The 23,278-nt window shown below is 38.8% G+C and overlaps 1 protein-coding gene across 1 annotated transcript in view; it reads right to left on the minus strand.

Annotated features, from left to right (window-relative positions):
- LOC150105334 (tyrosine decarboxylase-like) overlaps positions 1 to 23,278 on the minus strand; it is a 311,867-nt gene that overhangs the window by 87,019 nt on the left and 201,570 nt on the right. The window contains exon 9 of the mRNA XM_090393931.1: positions 11,662 to 11,729. Within this exon, the coding sequence (XP_090250057.1) occupies positions 11,662 to 11,729 (68 nt within the window). The remainder of the gene's footprint in view (positions 1 to 11,661; positions 11,730 to 23,278) is intronic.

A 23,278-nucleotide genomic window follows, 5' to 3' on the forward strand; every position in this document is an offset into this window, starting at 1 on the left:
GTCCATTGACTTCTTTCCAAGCAGTGGAATTTTTTTTCTTTTTGCTAATGATACAAATTACATGACATAGTATTTTCTTTATTAGTTTATTAGTTAATTTGCAAAACAAGTTCTCAGACTATTACTACTACTACAGAAAAATACCATGAAATTCCAATACATTTAAAGTTCTGAGAGCAGTATTGTTATTGAGTGAATATTTTATTTACATTGTGCTAACCAACAAAGACAAAGTACAAAAAATAATCTTTAGTGAAATGATCCACTCTAAGAAGTGACATTCAAATGTGTCTATTTTAAAGTGCATGGAAACAATATTTTATCATATTTGTAAAGTTTCTTGTGAGATCCTGCCAGCTCCAGTCTAGCTGCTATATGGGCTGTCTGTCACAGCATCGGCTAATTCCAATTAACTATTCTTCAACAGAATAGTTCATTGAAAGTAGATGTCGATCTAACTAATCATTTTTAATTTCAGCCATGTTCTTTTATAATATCTGAACAGACAGACTGCCTTACACATTTTTATCAACTGCCACACAGAGCAAAAGGTCCATGCCTTTTCAGCTTAAAATGAGTGGACTAAGTATCATGAAATATGAATTTTTATTAACTTTTATTCACATGATACTTTTTTTACTTTAATTTTTGTAATGAAAGGAAATAATTACTGTATCAAGTGAGGTGTCTCTTGATACTACCTTGAACAGACAGCAAGTCTGAGATTGTCTGTGTTCCTCATGCACTGCTTAGTATTGGCAGTATCTCTATAGTAGGATTTTATTGTACAATCAAACCTGTGGAGAATTCATGACTAAACAAACACACATAATAACCACAGTAATAAGTAAATATTTAAACTGTACTGACGATGTCCTAAGTATCTTAGGACATCGTCAGTACAGTTAATTCAAACAATACTAGGAATAACACATAGTTACGGTGCATGATTACAATGGAATCCCAATATGCATGCAGTAGTGTGTTATAGAATTAAATTAAAATACATCTGGAGGGGGAAAAAAAGATTACATTAAAATAACATATATATATATATAAATTATTTTACACAATTTTGTATGACAATTTCCCATACTTTAGGAATAGCAAGAACATCATACAGTTTAGATTTGGTCTGTGAAGTAAGGCTTCAGCACTTTATATAAACATTCATGTTTATATAAAGATCTATGTAAAAGTTTGGTCTTTTCCCAATGGATCCTATGGTTTGGGTTTTCAGCTCCATGTTGTGCGAGGCCAGATTTCTGCGGTTTGATAAGACTGATATGGTCTTGATGTTCCAGAATGCTTTTATGAACAGATCTATCTGTCCGTACATAGTAAGACAATTTACAGGAGCATGGAACCTCATACACACCAGGTAGCATCAGAGGTGAGAGTTTGTCTTCAGAAGAAGGTAACAAGTTATAGATCTGGTTGACTGGTTTGTAGGTAGTAGTAAGTTTGTATTTCTTCATAATTTTTGTAAGACGTTCAGAGATGCCTTTGACATAAGGTATAGGAATCCTATGGGCTTGTTCTTGTCTAGGTTGACATGTGGGGAAGTGGCTGATGATTTTTTTGAGTTGTTTTAAGATTGTATCCATTTAGTATGACTATTTTTTATTATTTCCAATTCTTGGTTTAGATATTCTTCAGAGGAGCAGAATTTGTGTGCTCTGGTTACTAATGATTTAATGATGCGAAATTTTTGAGATGGATGATGAGCATAAGAATTGTGAATGTAGCGACCTGAAAATGTCAGCTTTTAATAGACAGAAGTGGAGATGGAACCATCTTTTGTTTGGATGTGTAAATCCAGAAAGGAGATACCCTGTGGAGATTCTTTTTCCTAGCATAAATTTGATGTGAGGATGAAGGAGGTTTATTTTATCTAGAAACAGGTGTAGTTCTTGTTCGGAATGATCCCAGACAGAAAAGATGTCATCGACATATTTTAGCCAAATTTTTGGTTTTTGGTTTAAATGTGAAAATTTTTCTTCAAGTTATTCTAGAAACCGGTTTGCTAAGTTTGGTGATAAGGGAGACCCCATTGCTGTTACTTCACTTGCAAATTTTTTCTTTCCAAGTGAAATAACCGGACGTAATAAATTTGAATAATTCAACAATATCAGATGGAAATTTTTGTGTTAACAAGTCTACCGTTTCCTTATGAGGAATATTAGTGAAGAGTGAGACAATGTCGAAGCTAATTAGCATGTCAGTTCACAACAGTTGAAAGTCTTATTTTAGAATGAAACTCTGTGGAATTTTTAATTGATGAGGCTGAGTGGCCTATGTGAGGATGGAGAAGGTTAGATAAAAATCTTGATAATTTGTAAGTTGGGCTGCTAATAGAATCCACGACGGCTCTGAGTGAAATGTTATTCTTGTGAAACTTAGGTAAACCATATATTATAGGAAGTCTAGCATGGTATGTCCTGAGTTTTATTAATTGTTTCTTTATATAAAGAAAATGCTGAAGCCCTACTTCACAGACCAAATCTAAACTGTAATGACATTCTTGCTATTCTTCAAGTATGGGAAATTGTCATACAAAATTGTGTAAAATAATTTTTATATATGTTATCTTATTTTAATATAATCTGTTCCCCCCCCCCCTCCAGATATATTTAATTTAATTCTAGAACATACTACTGCATGTTGGGATTCCATTGTAATCATGCACCCTAACTATGTCATTCCTAGTATTGTTTGAATTAACTCTGTACTGACAATGGCCTAAGATACTTAGGATGAGATATTTACTTATTAAAACTTATTACTGTGGTTATTACGTGTGTTTGTTTAGTCTATAGTAGAATGATAATAGTCTGAAAGGGGTAAAGTTATAAGTTAGTTGCCTTTGTTTAATAGATCACTCAAGATCTTCCATGTTCTTCAAATGAAAGTCTGATCAGGTTGTTCTCAGAAGAACAGCAATGATAATAATAAATAATAGTCAAGTTCTCTTTTTTTACATCATCCCACTTCAACTCTACTTTAAAGATACCAAGAAATTTTATACTTGATTTTAATCTTTTTCTCAAGGAAGCAAAACAATGTTTGGCACATGAAATGTATTTACCTCTGAGTAGGGATATAAAGCAAGAGGAGCTATAAAAAAAGAAAAACAATGTGGAGGAAATATAAAGGGAAAAAGTGATCAACATACACATGAGCAGCATAAAGTGCAAGCAAGAAGGGTGATTCATATGGTAAGCAAGAAAGCCCAAATCAGACTATGAGAGAGAGAGAGAGAATTGGCCAAACAGGCCAAAGTAAACCCAAGAGAGTTTTTTTAAATTATTCTTATGTAGGAAGTAAGAGGGAAAATAACTATGGTAGAATGACTAAACAATGCTCGTGGTAGAAAGGTGAATGAACTAAAAGAAATAGTTGAGTTGCTTTGTGATTATTTTGCAAAGATGTATCATCCAGGTTATGATTTCACAGTTGCTGATGATACAGAGATGCATATCAACATTGAGGTAGATGAACAGGTGTATTCAGCATATTAAAAAATATGAAACGTGAACATGGCAGCGAGACTGGATGGCATATCAGCTGGTGTAATATGTGAATGTGCAAAGAGAACTGGCCCTGCCTCTGACAAAGTTGTTCAATTTAAGTCTCAGCTCTGGCACAGTTCCAAGAGAGTGGAAAGAGGGGTAAGATGGTCTTAAGTATTCTGCAATTGAGCAGTTTCTTCTCTTAATAGCAAAAATTTCCTTCCACTCTCTTCTGTTCTGAGCCTTCTTCCAAGGTTGTATATTTTCGGAATAAGTGAGACATGGTTTGAAGAGGATGACATCCTGACAGGAATAGAGATGGAAGGGTATAATGTGTTTCGTGAGGATAGACGGGGTAAAAAGGGAGGGGGAGTGCTATTGATGATAGAGAAAGAGTTATGTCCATACAAAGTAGAGATGCAAGAGGGAAATAGTGCCAGTGGTTTTGAGGCAGTGTGGTGTGAGATAGAGGTGAATGGAATCAAATACTTGGTGGGATGTTGCTATAGACCAGGTAATGTGGATGGTGGTGATAGTGAAATGTATAGTCAAATTAGCCAAGCAAATAAGAAAAGGGTGATCATTATGGATGATTTTAATTATGGCAATATAGACTGGAATGATGAGATAGCAACTGGAAGTGTAAAGAAAATGAGTTTGAGTTTTTAAGGGATAACTACCTCAGACAGTATGTAACAGAGGGCACACGAGGATTAAGGGTCTTCGATTTGGTCATCTCATTGGAAGATGTAATTATCAATGAGGTGTCAAATCATCCACCAATTGGTGAAAGTGACCATGAGGTGATTACCTGGGTGGTTGCCAGCACTGCGAGGACCCCCCGTGTGAGAAAAGGGTATATGTGGAACTACAAGGGGGGGCATGATTATGAAGAGCTCAGGAGACAGCTTGCAGTTGTGTGGAATGAGGAGTTAGCTGGAAAAGAGATCAATGCAGCTTGGGGGATTTTCAAAAACTATCTAGTAGATGCAATGTCTAAATGTATTCCAAGGGTGAGAAGGTTAAATAAGGTAGGTGTGAAATGGATGAATAAAGAGATTAAGCATGCAATACAGAGAAAAAGGGCATTGTGGAGGCAGCATAAGAGAAGTGGAAATAACCAATTTCATGAGGTCTACAAAGACCAGACAAGGAGGGAGACTTGGTTGGTGAGAGTAGCTAAAGAGAAGTATGAACAGCAGTTAGCTAATGAAGCCAAAACGAATCCTAAGGAGTTCTTTCAATATGTAGCCAGCAAAAGAAAGAATGATTATGGAAGGATGACACTGATTGGAGGATATGGTATAAAGACAGCTGTTGCAGAATGTGTGGTGGAGATACTTAATGAGCAGTTCATAAAGATCTTTCAATCTTGTGAATGTGACTTCATGGAGAGATCGAGAGCAGTTGATGATGGGGAGGAGAGACTGACTGTAAGTGAGCAAGAGGTGTTTGGGGAGTTGAGTAAACTAGATGTAAATAAGGCTGTGGGACTTGATAATATATCACTGTGTATTCTGAAGGAATGTGCCACTGCCTTGACATATTTTTTTAATACGAGTCTTGCACTTGATCAAGTTCCTAAGGAGTGGAAGGAGAGCAAGAATGTGCCACTTCATAAAGGATGTGATCAAACTCAAGCATCAAACTATAGGCCTATCTGTGTGTCAGCTGTTGTGGTTAAGTTGTTGGAGAAGCTTGTGAGAACTAGGATCCAGAGTTGGGTTGACAACAATGGTATTATCTTTTATGGACAGCATGGATTTGCTAAAGGGAGGTCATGTTTTAGTAATCTACATACTTATTACAATAAAGTGACTGCTTCCTTGGACAGAGGAGAAGGATACACAGTAACATTCTTTGATTTCACAAAGGCTTTTGATAGAGTACCTCATGATAATTTGACAGTCAAACTAGAGCACATGGTGTTGGATATTAGGTTAGTGCATTGGATTGGAGACTGGCTATCCGATAGGTATCAACAAGTTGTGTATGGGGGTGCGATATCCAGAAAAAGGAAAGTCACCAGTGGAGTGCCTCAGGGATCTGTTTTAGGCCATTACTGTTTAATTTGTATATTAATGATATCGGCGAAGATTTGGATGGAGATATTCAGTTGTTTGCAGATGATGCAAAGTTGGGACGAACCATAAAGAGTAGTGAAGATGTTGTGGCCTTAAAAGAAGACTTGAATAAATTGAGTGATTGGGCACAGAAATGGGGGATGCGAGTTCAATGTTGCAAAATGTAAGGTTTAAAAATTTGGAAAACAAAGATGGGGTGCAGAATTTATGCTTGGTGAGAATATATTGTTGGAGGTAGAGGAAATAAGAGATCTGGGGGTGATAAGGATCTAAAATTTAGGGGACACATCGCCAAAATTGTGAAGATAACACAAAGGCTTCTGGGAATGATGTGGAGGACACTGACGTGTAGAAGTAGGCAGATTGTTGTTTCATTGTATAAGGCTTTGATTAGGCCACACATGGACTATTGTGCCCAGATTTGGTCACCAGGTTTTCAGAAGGATGAAGAGATATTGGAAAGGGTCCAAAGGCGACTGACTAAGGTAGTTTCTGACGTCTGGAATGTCGAGTATGAGGAAAGATTGAAAAGATGCAATTTGCAGAGTCTGGTGGACAGGAGGAAGAGGGGAGATATGACAGAGACCTACAAGTTGGTAAAGGGTTGTTATAGGATCAATGGTGGAGAAGTTCTACAGAAAATAGTGGGAGATCAGGGAAGAACCAGAGGTCATCCCTGAAAACTGTATAAAGTGAGTGTGGGTAGGGGAGTTAGATGCAGGTTTTTTTTGTGCAGAGTTGTGAATGATTGGAATGCCTTGCATGAGAGAGTGGCGTCTGTAAGGAGTTTGAGTGTGTTTAAGACACAGTATGATGAGATGTGTGCGTGATAAAATTATCTCCCATATGAGTCTTCGACTCCACGAGGTCTTGGGGTAATAATAATAATGACAATACTAGTCATACATTTGAAATATAAAAAATTCATCCTAATCATCACAATTAGGAGTGTGATGATTAGGATGCTTGATATCTGTATTCTAAATCAACTGCATCCAATAATGAAAAGGTTTTTTTTCCAACAAGTAGTTGAATGAAGAATTTTGTTTTAAAAAACGTAATGTCAAAATGGAGAAATCTTCCTTAATTTTTGCACTGTAAACAGCAGAAGAGCAGCAATACTTACTTAGCATTTAAAACATTAGAAAACAAAAAAAAACTGATGGCAGTGCATTTTTGTCTAGTTATTTTCTATAAAATTTTTGATAAAGTGAAACAATAGGCACTTAAGCATATTAGTGTGATTTTTCTATAGAACAATGCTTCATTGAATGATATCATGTTGTTCAAACATCTGTGCTTCAATATTAATCAAAATGTGTTGACAAAGTTTTTCAGAAATGTCCGTTATTTTCTCTAAGAAAATAGTCATTAAATGTATGTGTGAAACTAAAGAGCCATTGATAAGCATAGAGAACAGCTTGGAGCAGTGCACAAATAATGTGTCAGTGTGTTCGATGGAAACAGTATCAGACTGCACTTCTTGGGTTAGGAGACCAGTCGTTCAAAAACACGGTGGAAATACGTTGGAAGTTTTTGCCACTTGGTTAGACTATAATAAATTTGGTTTAATCCTTTATCCAAGTGTAAGCAAAAAACGTTTGCACCGCAAGTCTCTTCAGGACTGAGGCAACTTGTGGTAAAGATGGACCAAGCTCTCATCACTCCTTGTCTTAGTATCTCCCATAATGCAAAGCACATCTTGTGGATATGTATAATACTATGCATTCAAGGAAGGGCCACTACCCAGACTGGCTTCGACCTTTGAGGTCTCATCAGTGGGAGCCAGACCCAGGGTGGTGATACCAAGGTGGAAGAAATGGAGTAGACCTGAAGATACTTCAGGTGCAAACTTTGTTTGCTTACACTTGGATAAAAGATTAAACTAACATCTTTCTCTAAATCCAGAGTAATTTAATAATAAGGTGAGACACCTTTTGGCAACTTGTATAGGTAAATATGACTTTACTGATGAGACCTCAATAAAGGTCGAAACTAGTCTGGGTAGTGGCCCTTCCCTTAATGCATAATTATACATGTCTGCAAGGAGATGTGCTTTGCATTATGGGAGATACTAAGACAAGGAGTGACGAGAGCTTGGTCCATCTTTACCACAAGTTGCCTCAGTCCTGAAGAGACTCACGGTGCAAACTTTGTTTGCTTACACTTGGATAAAGGATTAAACTAAATTTATTATAGTGGTGAAAATAATTGGGAAGCAATATCCCTCGAGGAGGAAAGTCACTAGAGCTATGCTTCAGGGATATGTTTTAAAGCCACTGCTGTATAACCTGTATATTAATAATATTGGGGAAGATTTGAATGAGGATATTCAGTTGTTTGCAGTTGATGCAAAGTTGGGAAGAATGAGAAGAACAGATGTTGTCTTACAAGAGAACTTGAGCAGACAGTGAATAAGCATAGGAGTGGTGATACTGGTTCAATGTAGTAAAACGTGAGGTTTTAAAAATTGGAAAACAAAGATAGGATGTGGGATTTACTCTTGGTAGGGATACTGTTGGAGGTAGAGGAAATAGCTCTTGGGGTGATGGTGGATAAGGATCTAAAATTTCAAGGACAACACAACAAATTCCAGCAATGATGCAGAAGACACCAACTTGTAAAGCAAGGTGGTTCTGATTCTATTGCATCTTGATTAGGCCACATATAGACTACTAAGCACAGATCTGGTCACCTGGTTTTAAAAAGGATATAGAGATATTGGAAAGGATTCAGAGACAACTGAACAAGTTCCTTCCAGTCTGTTTTGATTATAAAGAAATGTTGAGAAGATGCAAATTGCAATCTAGTGGATAAGAGGGGTAACATGATAGAGACATAAGTTTGCAGGAGGTTGTTATAAGATTAATGTTTAACAGGTTTTTGATGAAATGGTGGCAGAACAAGAGGTCATTCCTAGAAGCTGTATAAGGAGGGTGTGAACAAGGAAAAACAGGTATTTTGCATGTAGAATTGTGAGTGATTGGAATGCATTGCCTGAGAGCATGGTGTCTGCAGAGAATTTGAAATGTATTTAAGAGATGGTATAATAAATTATATGTATGCAGTTCACATTCCTCAGCTGATCATCATAATTAACATTGTACAGACCTGAAACTATTTTTGTCATCTGCCTCTGTACCTTTTCCACAGTAAATTTATCCCCTTCAAATCCTGGACACCAAATTTGAGAAAAATAGTCTAAGTGTGGTCTGATCAGGGTCTTATACAACAGAATGATAACTCTCATCTCTGCTGGTAAGCATCCTTCTCAGTATTATAGCAATCCTCTGGGTTACCTTCACCACCTTTGCGATATGTTCCTGAATTTCAATCTTCTATCAATCATCACATCCAGATCTCTTGTCTCTCCTACTTCCTTCAGTATATCTCCTCCAATCGAGTATGCATCCTCCTATCGATGGTTCCCAAACTTCAAGACTTTACATTTTGCTGCATTAAACCACACCCCATTCATTTGCACATCTGTCTAGTTTATTCAAATCCCCTTGCATGGCTGCCACATCTGCACTATTATTGATATCCCTTCCCAGCTGCACATCATCCACACACAACTGAATATCCCCTTGCAATCCATTGACAATGTCATTGATATAAAGGTTGAACAATACAGGTCCCAGTATTGAGCCCTGTGGAACACCACATGTAACCTTCTGTCTCCTTGATATTGCCCCACCATACACAACTCTCTGATACCTAATCAGACATCCAATTCTGAAACCAGTTGACTAACCCGGCATCTAAACCCATGTGTTGCAACTTGAATATCGGCTTATAATAGGGCACCCTGTCAAACAGCTTTGCAAAATCCAAAAAAATGGCAGTATATGCTTTTCCTTCATCAACTGTTCTTGTCACTTTATTATAAAAGGCAATCATATTACTAAAGCAAGAGCACCCCCTTAAAAAACAAATCCATGTTGATTCTCACAAATAACATTACCATCATCTGCCCAATACTGTATATAGTCCCTCACTAATTTCTCCAAGATCTTAACTACTAATGACACACAAACTGGTCTATAATTAGACACTTACAGTCTGCTACCACCCTTGTGCAGCAGCACTATCTTACCTTCCTTCCATTCCTTGGGTACCTTTCTCACAGCCAGACTTTTATTGAAGAGCCAGGTTAACGGAGCTGTCAGTTCCCCAGCACATTCTCTCAAAACCAGTGGAGAAATACCATCCAGTTGCACAGCTTTACTGGTATCCAAAGTACTCAGTATTTGGAACACACTCTCCTCTTGCACCTCTAAACCTGCCCTATCCCTCTAGTATTAAAACCTTCTCCAGGATGAAATATTCCAATAAAGTGCTCATTGAACAACTCCACTATGTCCTCTGCATCAGTCACTATTCCCATTTTTATCCCGCAGTGTCATTCTTCCCTAGTCATTTCTCATCCTACTAGCAACATAGCTTAAAAATTCCATAGGATTTTCTTTGGATCTTAGTGCTAATCTCTTCTCATATTCCAGTTCTGCCTTACAATACTCACTCTTCTGGCCTGTCTTATATTCTTCATGTATCTGCCCTCCACCTCTCTCCTTATATCTCTTCCATAATCTCTTTTTCAACTGCAGTTCCTGTTTGATATTGTTTGTCATCCACTTTACACCAAATTGTGTCCGCTTCATCACTTGTGGAATACAGCTTACTATTGCTGCTAAGAAATTTTTCTTCACAATTTCCCAAGCTCTAATGATATCCTGGCCTTCCAATTCTGCCTTCCATGGAACTGCCCCTAGTTGATACCTAAGACTATTATAATCACCTGCCTTATAATTCCACATATTCCCTTTTTCTTTGATACTCCTGCATGTCTATTCATTTTCCAAGTCAAAACCACATGGTCACTCTCCAACTGGGTGGAGAGATGTCATCTCACTTATTATCAGCTCTTCTAACACTATGACCAAATCCAAAACTTTTGAATCTCTTGTTCCTGTATTACATGTTGCCTAAAACTTTTGTCCCTCAAGAATTCTAGAAATTCCATCCCCTTATTACTATATGCATTTTCCTCTTCCCACCTTATACTGCTGTAGTTAAAATCTCCCATAACAATCATTCTTCTTCTTGCACTTGCCAAGCTCAACTGCCTAAACATCTCCTACTCCCCACCCTCTGTGCTCCCTGGTTTATAGCAACACCTTTTTAAAACCTTCTCCAGGATAAAATGTGAGGTAGAAGTAGCTTTTTAAAAAAACAAAAAAGCCACTTCTACCTCCCACCATATGCTTTCAAAGCCATTATGTCACTGCCTTCCAAAGCCTCCAGGTGGTGACTTAGAGGACATACGTCACCACCACGTTTTCCTTTCTTATCCTGCCAAAAAATGCTGTACCCTGCCAATAATCTTTGGCCAGGCTGATGCTATCAGCACCACCAATACATCTCATTTATTTCAGATACTCCTGGCATTAGTATAGAGCATAAAAATGTCACTGTTTCTATTCCTATCATTGTCCCCTCTTGACCCCACTAGACTCAGTGTTACCTGATGTTGTCCCCCTTCCCCCAAGCACCCATTCCCACAAGAGGCAACCCCCTGCTACCATCCAACCCTGGGAATTCTAGTTTCCTTGCATTGACACACTGACTCGTTCAGAAAACAGCAATCTCTCCAGATGCTCATCCTTCCTCATTCAAATGAAAGCAATCTCTCGCATATAGTTCCCCTCTGTCCTCAAATGCCCTCCAAGCATCCACATATTCCAATCCTCTCTTCTGACACATTCTGGCTATTATGCTGTTCAGTATTACTGCTCTTACAAGGATAATTTTGATGAAGGCAGATGCCTGGAAGTGACATGAGCAGAAGATACATTTGAATTACTGGGTAATCAACTCTATGAGGATGTATTATTCAGGTAGAGAGGTAGAGTTGGAAGTGCTTAAGATATTGCAAAACTAGGAATATAGCAATGGGACTTATCATATACAAAGAACATGTGATAAACAGAAAGAAAAGGCTTTTTTAAAAAAAAAAAAAAGCTTTATTCACTAACACAATGGCTGTAAACAAACATTTAACTTACCACATAGTAGAGCAGTCAAAATTCACTAACATCCACTTGTTTGGGTTCATATTGAAAGAAGATGCATACTGTAAGCAGAAAGGAAGGGTTATAATACTTCAACTTATAAGATTCTAAACTAATTTTTAATTTTATATAATCACACTTACTGAAAGATCCCATTATCAACTTCTTGAGTGACATTACAGAATTACTGACATTTTAAAAATATTAATACAACAAACAGCTTCAACATACATTCCAAATGAAGCAACCTGAATTAACTAATTTTTCTCAGAACTAACACCTGTGGTCTTCAGGCTGGAACAGATATTATTTCTAACCTGACTCTCAGGTCAAAGTTTAAATTTGCTTAAATATCATCTTGTTTATGCTAATTTATTGTTTTTATTCATTTGCCTTATTTCATATAAATTTTTCAGTTGAATTCCTACCATACCAGCTTTGCTAATTCTCTTGTATATTTCTATATTTAATTTGCCATCTTCCATCAAGATTTTGCATTTATGACAAATGTTTTACTTATTAGGCAGCCTCAGCATGGGAAACTATGGAACAGAGGAATGGGAAGTGCATGTGAAGTAGGCAGAAAGTGTCTGAAGGAAGCTAATCTGATTGTATCCCCCAGAGAAGAAACTGCATAGTAGTTACGTGGATGAATAATACTTTCAAGTAATTGCTGAATAAAAAGAATATTGTGGATCCAGTATCAAGACAGCAAGGATGAGGAATATAAAGAATACTAAGAGCGATTGGCTGATGTGAAAAAATGTAAATAAAAAATTTCAGCCAAATAGGCAAAGAGAAATCAAAGAATATTATCACTATATAACAAATAACAGTAAAAAAAAAAGGGGGGGGATGCTTACAGAAGGATCTTTTTGGTAAATTCAGATGATAGAAGTGTAGGACACAATGGAAATAGTTGACATGTGCTTACAATTGAAGTGTTCAATTTAATAAGATATATCTTCAAGGCTGATCCACCAGTGCTCTGAATGCCTTTAGATGTTCAGAGCAAGGTCATTTGATTGAGGCCAGATGAAGGTGCACATGTAGTTCAGTTACAACTACTGAAGCTACTAAAAGCTTGAAGCTTCAAACACCACAGTGAGACTGAATAAGATATCAGCAAGAGTGCTAAAAAATGTGGAGTTAACAATGCTCATGACCTGCTGTTCATCTTGAGTCTCAACATATGCATAATTCCTAATCAGTGGAAGAGCAAGATAATTTCGAGTTAGGAGGGATACAACATATTATAAAGAAATCAGTACATATGATACCGTCATCAAGATATTTCAAATGGCTAGTTAGGAATAATACTGAAGGACAGCTAGATATTATTATTCTTCAGGCCTACATGGAGTCAAAAGACTCTTCATGGGAAGTCCTTCCTAGGAAACAGAAAGTCTATCATACCACCCCTTAAACTCATTGACCATTCTTACTTTCACCACTCTATCAGGCAATGCATTATATGGTTCAACCACCCTCCATTCAAAGAAACTACTCCTCACCCTCTTGGCTCAGTTTCCTTTTGTAACTTACAGGGATGGCCCCCTTGTCATCACTTCTTCACACTGTTCAACCAAGCAAAAGAACTCCCGTGTCAACCCTGTAACCACCTCTCATCAGCTCAAAAGTCTCAATCATATCACCTCTCCTTCTATCCGCCAAACTCTGCAGTCCACATTCCCTCAGCCGATCCTCATAACATTGTACGTACACAATAAATAACTGAAAAAACGCGAGTTTTTTCTGTTATTTATTGTGTACTGACATGTCTACTCACGGTTTACCTCTTTTAAAACTTAACATTGTACGGTCTTGAAACCATCTTTGTTATCTGCCTTTGTACCCCTTTCACAGTTAATTTACCACCTTCAAATCCTGCAGATCAAATCTAAGAACAATAGTCTAAGTGTGATCTGATCTGATCAGGGTCTTATACAACAGAATGATAACTCTCATCTCTGCAGGTCAGCATCCTTCTCATTATTGCAGCAATCCTCTGTGTTACCTTCACCACCTTTGCAATATATATCCCCTAAATTTCAGCTTTCTATCAATCATCAACTCTAGATCTCATCTCCCCTACTTCCTCCAGTATAGCTCCTCCAATAGAGTATGCAGCATCCCAGCAATGTGTCCCAAACCTCAAGACCTTGCATTAAACTGTTACCCCCATTCATTTATCCATCTGTCTAGCATATTCAAATCCTCTTCCAGGGTAACCACATCTGCCAAATAAAAGGCATATTATAAAAGGCTAGCATATTACTAAAACAAGAGCACCCCTTCACAAATCCATATCGACTCTCACAGATAACATTACCCTCATCTGCCCAATGCTGTATATGGTCCCTAACTAATTTCTCCAAGATCTTAACTACTGATGACACACAAACTGGCCTATAATTAGACAATTCCAGTCTGCTACCACCCTTATGCAATAGCACTATCTCACCTTCCTTCCATTTCCTGGGCACCTTTCCTGTAGCCAGACTTTCATTGAAAAGCCAGGTCAAAGAAGCTATCAGTTCTTTAGCACAATCTCTCAAAATCCATGGTGAAATACTATCCAGTCCCACAGCTATACTGACATCCAGAGTACTCAGCATCTGGAACACACTCTCCTCCTGCACCTCTAAACATCGAACCTTCCCTATCCCTCTAGTATTAAAATTTACTCCACCAGGGTGAAATACTCCAATAAAGTGTTCATTGAACAATTCCACTATGTCCTCTGAATCATCACTCTATTTCCATTTTTATCCCACAATGTCAATCTTCCACGATCATTTCCTCCTCCTACTGGCCACATAGCAAAAAAATTCCCTAGGATTTTCTTTGGATCTTAGGACCAATCTCTTCTCATATTCCAATCTCTTCTCATATTAGTCTTCCTTACCATACTAGTCACTTTCCTGGCCTGTGTCTTATATTCTTCATGCATCTGCTCTTCACCTGTCTCCTTATATCTCTTCCATAGCCTCTGTCACATGCAGTTCCTGTTTAATATTGTTTGTCATCCACTTTACTCCAAATTGTGTCTTCTTCACTCGTGGAATACAGTTTACTATTGCTGCTAACAAACATTCCTTCACAATTTCCCAAGCACTAATGATATCCCATCCCTCCAATCCTCCCTCCATGAAACTTCCCCAAGTTGACGGCTAAGACTATTATAATCACCTGCCTTATAATTCCACATACGTCCCAGTGTCTCTTTGATACTCCTGCATGTCTATTCATCATCCAAATCAAAACCACATGGTCACTCTCTCTCTCCAACTGGTGGGAGAGATGTCATCTCAGTTATTATCAACTCTTCTGATGTTTTACCAAATCCAAAACTCTTGAACCTCTTGTTCCCTCAATTATATGGTGCCTATGACATTTGTCCCTTAAGAATTCTAGAAATTCCGTTCCCTTATTGCTACATACATCTTCCTCTCCCCAATTTATACTACTGTAGTTAAAATCTCCCATGACAATCATTCTTCTTGCACTTGCAAAGCTCAACTGTCTAAACATCTCCTGGTCCCTACCCTCTGTGTTCTTGGTCTGTAGCAATACCCCACTAAATATCTTGTTCTGCCAACCTCTACCTCATGCCATATGCTTTCAAAATCATTAGTACCACTGCCATCCAAAGCCTCCACTCTTAGAGGACATAAGTCGTCACTCATCATAAGCAGTACTCTACCACCACCACTTTCCCTTCTTGTCCTGCCAAAAAATGCTACACTGCTACTTCTATTCCTGTTATTATATCCTCTTCTGTCAACCACCTCTCAGTGATCCCAATAATCTTTGGCCAGGCTGATGCTATCAGCGACATCAATTCTCCTTTATTCCAGATACTCCTGGCATCGGTTTAAAGCATAAAAATGCAATTGTTTCTATACCCATCATTATCCCCTCTAGACTCCACTGGGCACAGCATTACCTGATGTCGTCCCCCTTCTCCCAAGTACCCATCCCTGCTACCATCCACCCTGGCCTGGGACGCACCGACTCGCTGAGAACAGCAATCTCTCCAGGTGCTTACGTCCATTTTCACTCAAGTGCAAGTGGTCTCTCGCATACAATTCCTCTATGTCCTCAAACACCCTCCAAGCATCCACATATTCCAATTCTCTCTTCTGACACATTTTAGCTATTATGTTATTTAATATTACTACTCTTCTGCTCAGCTCTTCTTCACTATCATACCTAGGCAACACACACACACACAATCTTTCCCCTCTCTGTCTTCTTTCCCACAACCTCAAGCAAGAATCTCATATCTCTCGCTACCCAATTTACATTACCTGTCAAGTGATTTGTTCCTACCATCACAATCATTTCATCCACCCTTTCACCCCTCTTAATTGTCATAGCCATACTTTCTATCTTTCCTCCAGGCAAACACTCCTCACGCATCCTATCTTGAACACCACGGATCATCGAGTCCCCATACATTACACCTCTAACCACTCTGTTCCTTGATTGCTCACATGCATCCCTCACTCTCTCTCCTCTAACACTTTCTCTCTGTGTTCCCCTACTTACCTGCCTTCCTGACACCATTCTATCCCTGGTTCCAGTGCTCCCTTGCATTCCTCTCATTCCCTCTCTCCTACTGTTTCCATTCTCTCGTCTTCCATCATTCCCATAACCCTCTCTCATTCCCTCTCCTCCACTGTTCTTATTCTCTCATCTTCTAATCATTCCCACATCTCTCATTCCCCCCTCTTCTACTGTTCCTATTCTCTCATCTTCTACCATTCCCATAACTCCCTCTCTTCTACTGTTCCTATTCTCTCCTCTTCTATCATTCCCATAACTCTCTCTCACTCCTACTCTGATTCCCTTGCATTTGCCTAATCTCATCTTTCACCCTTCTCATCTCATTCTAAACATTCCACCTGCTCTTTCAGCTCATCTATCTCACTCTGCAAGTCAGCCACTCTCATTTGCCATTCATCCTACCAATTCAGACCATCTCCAAATACTTCACTATCATTCTACCTTTCCATACTCCCTACTGTCATTATTTTATTCATATTTCTCTCGCCCTCTGTCATACCACTCAATCTCTCTACGTGGAGAATCTCCCATCTCTGACTCAATGAGGTCAGTTATAGTCTCAACTAGATCAGTTATAGTATTCTCTCATTCACCAAGTTGCTTCCATTGCTTGCATTTTGTGCACATACGTATTCCCCCTTCTCTCACCTGCCACATGTACAACTGCTGGGATGCATGCATTCCACAAGTCCAGCATGCTACAAAATCCCGTATGATCTCGTGTCAAATGGAGTCCTTAAATGGGAGAGGAGGACTTGGTGATACGCCATTTGCTATTGGCACTGCCGCTGCCGCCATTATTCAAAATAGTGTCGTAACTAAATATGTATAAGGGAGTATAACTATATAAGTAAAAGTACAAATGATTACAAACAAAACATTTAAATGTACTAAGTATAAATAAAATAAAACTAATAATAAAAACTTATGTTTCTTCATCTTGTCTTCCACTGTTATACTTCCGATTCCGACCGCGTCTTGTTGGTAACCTAAATACACAATACAGCGTCAACAACTAACTTTTAAAACAACCACTGACAGACACTCGTATTCAAAAAAACAACGTAGCACTACAAAAACGTAGAAAAACAGACTATTCACCGATTAAAAAGCACTTTTTTTAGGACAGCTCAAATTCCCCATTCTCCGGCGACTCTAGCGCCTTCCATATAGTTGACCAAGATATAGATAGCACTATAATCACATACAGAGGACAGCATGGTTTTGTTAAAGATAGATCTTGCTTTTACAATCTACTTATGTTCTATAGCGGTGACAGCACAGCGGGATAAGGGAAATGAATACATCAAGACAGTTTTCCCAAGGTTGTTTACAGGATTCCCATGTGAGGTTGTTACATACACTCAGATTAGTCTACAAAATAGTATTGTGGCATGGATGGGAGAGTAGCTGACTAACAGGTAACAGAAAGTGACATATGGAGGTGTTGAGTCTAACAGAAAGAAGGTGATCACAGTGATGTTCCAAGTAGAATCTTGAGAAAAAAAGAAAAGAAAGATTAACAGGGTGAGGAAGCTACTAATGTACTATGCTTATGCAGCAGAGTCTGACTAGAGGTAAATGTTCCAAGAGATCTAATCTTGTCTAGTGATGTGTGTATTATTATTATTATTATTATTATTATTATTAAACAAGACCTCATGGAGTCAAAGACTCATCTAGGAGGTCCTTTTATCTTACACACACATCTCATCATACCGTGTCTTAAACACATTCAAACTACTTGCAGACACCACGCTCTCAGGCAAGGCATTCCAATCACTCACAACTCTGCACGAAAAAAACCTGCCTCTCACTCCCTTACTCACACCCTCCTTATACAGTTTCCAGGGATGACCTCTGGTTCTCCCCTGATCTCCCACTATTCTCTGTAGAACTTCTCCACCATTGATCCTATAACAACCCCTTACCAACTTGTAGGTCTCTATCATATCTCCCCTCTTCCTTCTCTCCACAAGACTCTGCAAATTACACCTTTTCAATCTTTCCTCATACTCAACATTCCAGAGGTCAGAAACTACCTTAGTCAGTCGCCTTTGGACCCTTTCCAACATCTCTTCATCCTTCTGAAAACCCGGTGACCAAATCTGGGTACAATAGTCCAAGTGTGGCCTAATCAAAGCCTTATACATTGGAACAAGTATCTCCCTACTTCTACATGTCAGTGTCCTCCGCATCATTCCCAGAAGTCTTTGTGTTGTCTTCACAATTTTGGCGATGTGTCCCCTAAATTTTAGATCCTTATCCACTATCACCCCCAGATCTTATTTCCTCTACTTCCAACAATATATTCTCACCAAGCATAAATTCTGCATCCCATCTTTGTTTTCCAAATTTTAAAACTTTACATTTTGCAACATTGAACTCACATCCCCATTTGCTTGCCCAATCACTCAATTTATTCAAGTCTTCTTGCAAGGCCACAACATCTTCACTACTCTTTATGGTTCGTCCCAACTTTGCATCATCTGCAAACAACTGAATATCTCCATCCAAATCTTCACCAATATCATTAATATATAAGTTAAATAGTAATGGCCCTAAAACAGACCCCTGAGGCACTCCACTAGTGACTTTCCTTCTCCTGGATATTGCACCCCCATACACAACTTGTTGATACCTATCAGATAGCCAGTCTCCAATCCAATGCACTAATCTAATATCCAACCCCATCTGCTCTAGTTTGACTGTCAACTTATCATGAGGTACTCTATCAAAAGCCTTTGCGAAATCCAAGTATATTACTGTGTATCCTTCTCCTCTGTCCAAGGAAGCAGTCACTTTATTGTAATAAATAAGTAGATTTCTAAAACATGACCTCCCTTTAGCAAATCCATGCTGTCCATCAAAGATTATACCATTGTTGTCAACCCAACTCTGGATCCTAGTTCTCACAAGCTTCTCCAACAACTTAACCACAACACCTGACACACAGATAGGCCTATAGTTTGATGCTTGAGTTCGATCACCTCCTTTATGAAGTGGCACAATCTTGCCCTCCTTCCACTCTTTAGGAACTTGACCAAGTGCAAGACTCGTATTAAAAAAATATGTCAAGGCAGGTGTCAACTCTCTGGCACACTCCTTCAGAATACGTGGTGATATATTATCAAGTCCCACAGCCTTATTTACATCTAGTTTACTCAACTCCCCAAACACCTCTTGCTCACTTACAGTCAGTCTCTCCTCCCCATCATCAACTGCTCTTAATCTCTCCATGAAGTCACATTCACAAGATTGAAAGATCTTTATGAATTGCTCATTAAGTATCTCCACAACACATTCTGCAACAGCTGTCTTTATACCATTTCCTCCAATCAATGTCATCCTTCCATAATCATTCTTTCTTTTGCTGGCTACATATCGAAAGAACTCCTTAGGATTCTTTTTGGCTTCATTAGCTAACTGCTGTTCATACCTCTCTTTAGCTACTCTCACCAACCAAGTCACCCTCCTTGCCTGGTCTTTGTAGACCTCATGAAATTGGTTACTTCCACTTCTCTTATGCTGTCTCCACAATGCCTTTTTTTTCTGTATTGCATGCTTAATCTCTTTATTCATCCATCTCACACCTACCTTATTTAACCTTCTCACCCGTGGTATACATTTAGACATTGCATCTACTAAATAGTTTTTGAAAATCCCCCAAGCTGCATTGATCTCTTTTCCAGCTAACTCCTCATTCCACACAACTGCAAGCTGTCTCCTGAGCTCTTCATAATCATGCCCCCCCTTGTAGTTCCACATATACCCTTTTCTCACACAGGGGGTCCTTGCACTGCTGGCAACCACCCAAGTAATCACCTCATGGTCACTTTCACCAATTGGTGGATGATTTGACACCTCATTTATAATTACATCCTCCGATGAGATGACCAAATCCAAGACCCTTAATCCTCGTGTGCCCTCTGTTACATACTGTCTGAGGTAGTTATCCCTCAAAAACTCAAGAAACTCATTTTCTTTACTTCCAGTCGCTATCTCTTCAATCCAGTGTATATTGCCATAATTAAAATCACCCATAATGATCACCCTTTTCTTATTTGCTTGGCTTATTTGACTATACATTTCACTATCACCACCATCCACATTACCAGGTCTATAACAACATCCCACTAAGTATTTGATTCTATTCACCTCTATCTCACACCATACTGCCTCAAAACCACTGGCCCTATTTCCCTCTTGCATCTCTACCTTGTATTGACATAACTCTTTCTCTATCATCAATAGCACTCCCCCTCCCTTTTTATCCCTTCTATCCTCACGAAACACATCATACCTTTTCATCTCTATTCCTGTCAGGATGTCGTCCTCATCTAACCATGTCTCACTTATTCCAACAATCTCTGGGTACACAGACACAATTAGTGCAACCATTTCATCCGCCTTGTTTCTTATGCTTCTAGCATTGGTATACAAACACAACAACTCATTTCTGGATCTACAGCTAGTTCCACTGATACCATTCACTCGATGTGCTCTCTCCATGCTGGACTGGGGCCATTTCTCTTTCTGCTTCTTCATTTTAGAACCCTTTGCAACAACATCTGTTTCCTCTTGATCCCTGGTCATCCCATTACTTTCCTGCCTACACATGCTCTCACCTCCTCTTGGAGCATCCACCTTTCTCACGCTGTGTATCCCTGTCCACCCTGGGCCTCCCCATTTCCCTGCTCCTCTTGCACACCCATTCTCTCATTTTCTATACTCATACCACTCACCTCTCCATTCATTTCCACTTCTTCAATCTCTCCCGTCTTACTCTCCTGCTCTTCCACATCACTCCCCTCTCGATCTGATTCATTTTCTCTATTCACTTCTCTACCTTCCAGCAGCAGTCTCTCCAAGCGACTCACACCATAACCACCCAAATGCAGTCCATCGCTCCCATACAGCTCACTTCGTCGCTCAAACTCATTCCACACATTAACAAACTGTACACCCATCTCCTCACACATTTCAGCCAGAATATCATTCATAATCCTTGCTCTCCGCCTCATTTCACCACAATCATACCTAGGCAACACACTGACCACCCTTCCTGTCACACTATTTTCTTTTATCTTTCCAAGCAGTCTCTTGACATTCATTTTGACATGCTCTTTGTTCTCTCTCAAATCATTTGTACCAATTAATACAATTAACTCTTTTGCTCGCTCTCGCCTCATATCCAATGCCTCAATCACTCTACTTATTTTACTGCCTGGAAAACATACCTTGTGCATTTTATCCTCTAGCACACCTTTAATAATGGAGTCGCCATACAACGCCACTCGCTCATCTTTCGTTAACTCTTTCATGCCATCATGATTTATTTTAATAGTTTTGACCTGAATTCTCTTAATTTCATTCCGCATCCATTTCATTTCTTGCCTCATCCAATCTAATTCACTTTCCGAACCTTGCGACACATTCTCTCTATCATTAAATCTTTCTAACTCTCGACCCCCTCTTCTCACATTCCCTCTCATTCATCCTTCTTTGTTTCCGTACTTTCGGTCCAACATACGTCCAACTTTCACTATCATTCTTCTCACTTTCACTCTCGTTTATCTTTCTTTGTTTCTGTACTTTCGGACTAACATGCGTCCAATTTTCGCTATCATTCTTCTCACTTTTACTGTCATTCATCTTTCTTTGTTTCAGTACTTTCGGTCCAACATGCGTCGAACTTTCGCCATCATTTATTCTTTCGATTTTTTTTCCTTGCGATTTCTGCATTACGCAAGTTCTACTTTCATTCGTTCTCTCAATTTCGTTTCTTTCCACCTCACTTTCGTCCCTTTTAACATCCGTTACGGTTGTCAAATCGCTCTTTTTCTTTTTTCCTGATTTTTTAACATTTTTTCGCTTCTCTTGCTCACCATCCATTTCTTTCAAACGTGCAATCGCGACACAATCAGTACTAGCACTTTCTGTCATCAATTTCATATTCGCATTCATTAGTTCTTCGTTCAGGTCACACTTCGCACACACACCCTTCTTCCATCCGCACTAAACATCCACAAATCATTTATGTATTCGAAGGAATACATATAACAGACCTCGCACTTAACGAAACGACTGAAATCTACATTCAAATCATGGAATGACAATGCCGCCGCCATTTTTTTTTTTTTTTTTTTCTCTGCCGGTTACTAGGTCTAATAATAACGATTTCGTAATTTAGTTTAGACAAGGAAAAAAACCCACACTAATAATACCGGTAGCGTACAACGTTTACAGCCACTCTTACTCAAACAATTACGCATATATGCTTAATTATTCCTAGTAAAAACTTATCTGAATCAGGAGCTCTTCAAAACACGTCCGCAGTACTTGGCCCACTAGCGCCCCCGAAATTACTGAGGGTAAGGGTAGGTAAGCTCATTCCTTTTACAACTGCATTCAAGACCAGTTGTGATTGATCTCCATACCATCCTTCAATGCATAAGTCGAAGATCTTTAAGATTGGGATGCTTAAGTATTACATGGTCTGTCAAATGAATAAGATTAACAATAAATGAGATTAGCATAGCCTGGTATGAGACCACCATGCTTATTTAAGGCTTGAAGTGACTTGAAAAAGTATCATGTTTGGTCTCTAGAGTATAATTTCTAGACTATGTAAAAAAAATAAATACAAAAAATATGTAAAATCAATAAAAATAGAAAATAAAAATCCTTAGTCCAATCATGATACGAAGTGTTATAGGTTTACGAAAACACTTCACAGGTGACAGCCACATAAAAAAAACAATGAGGCACCTGCTTTGGTGGTGAAGCATGAAGGATGGGATTCATCCACCATGACCACACAATGACAAGTGAGGAAGCTGGCTACTCAATTACAAAGGGTGGCAGACAGACCAAAGGATGGTAATTTACTGAGCAGGCCTCAATGTCTAACACTATGAAAGCTATGGAAATGTTAAGGGTGATAGCATGTTTCTGCAACTCTTTCCGAAGGATGTGTCGGGTGGAGAAAAGCTGGCTGTTATGACTTTCTCCATTATTTTAGAGAGGAGTGATAGCA

This window comes from Typopeltis vanoorti, chromosome 6 (assembly GCF_054136105.1).
Source record: "Typopeltis vanoorti isolate ZY-2024b chromosome 6, IOZ_Tvanoo_1.0, whole genome shotgun sequence".
Taxonomy (NCBI): Eukaryota; Metazoa; Arthropoda; class Arachnida; order Uropygi; family Thelyphonidae; genus Typopeltis; species Typopeltis vanoorti.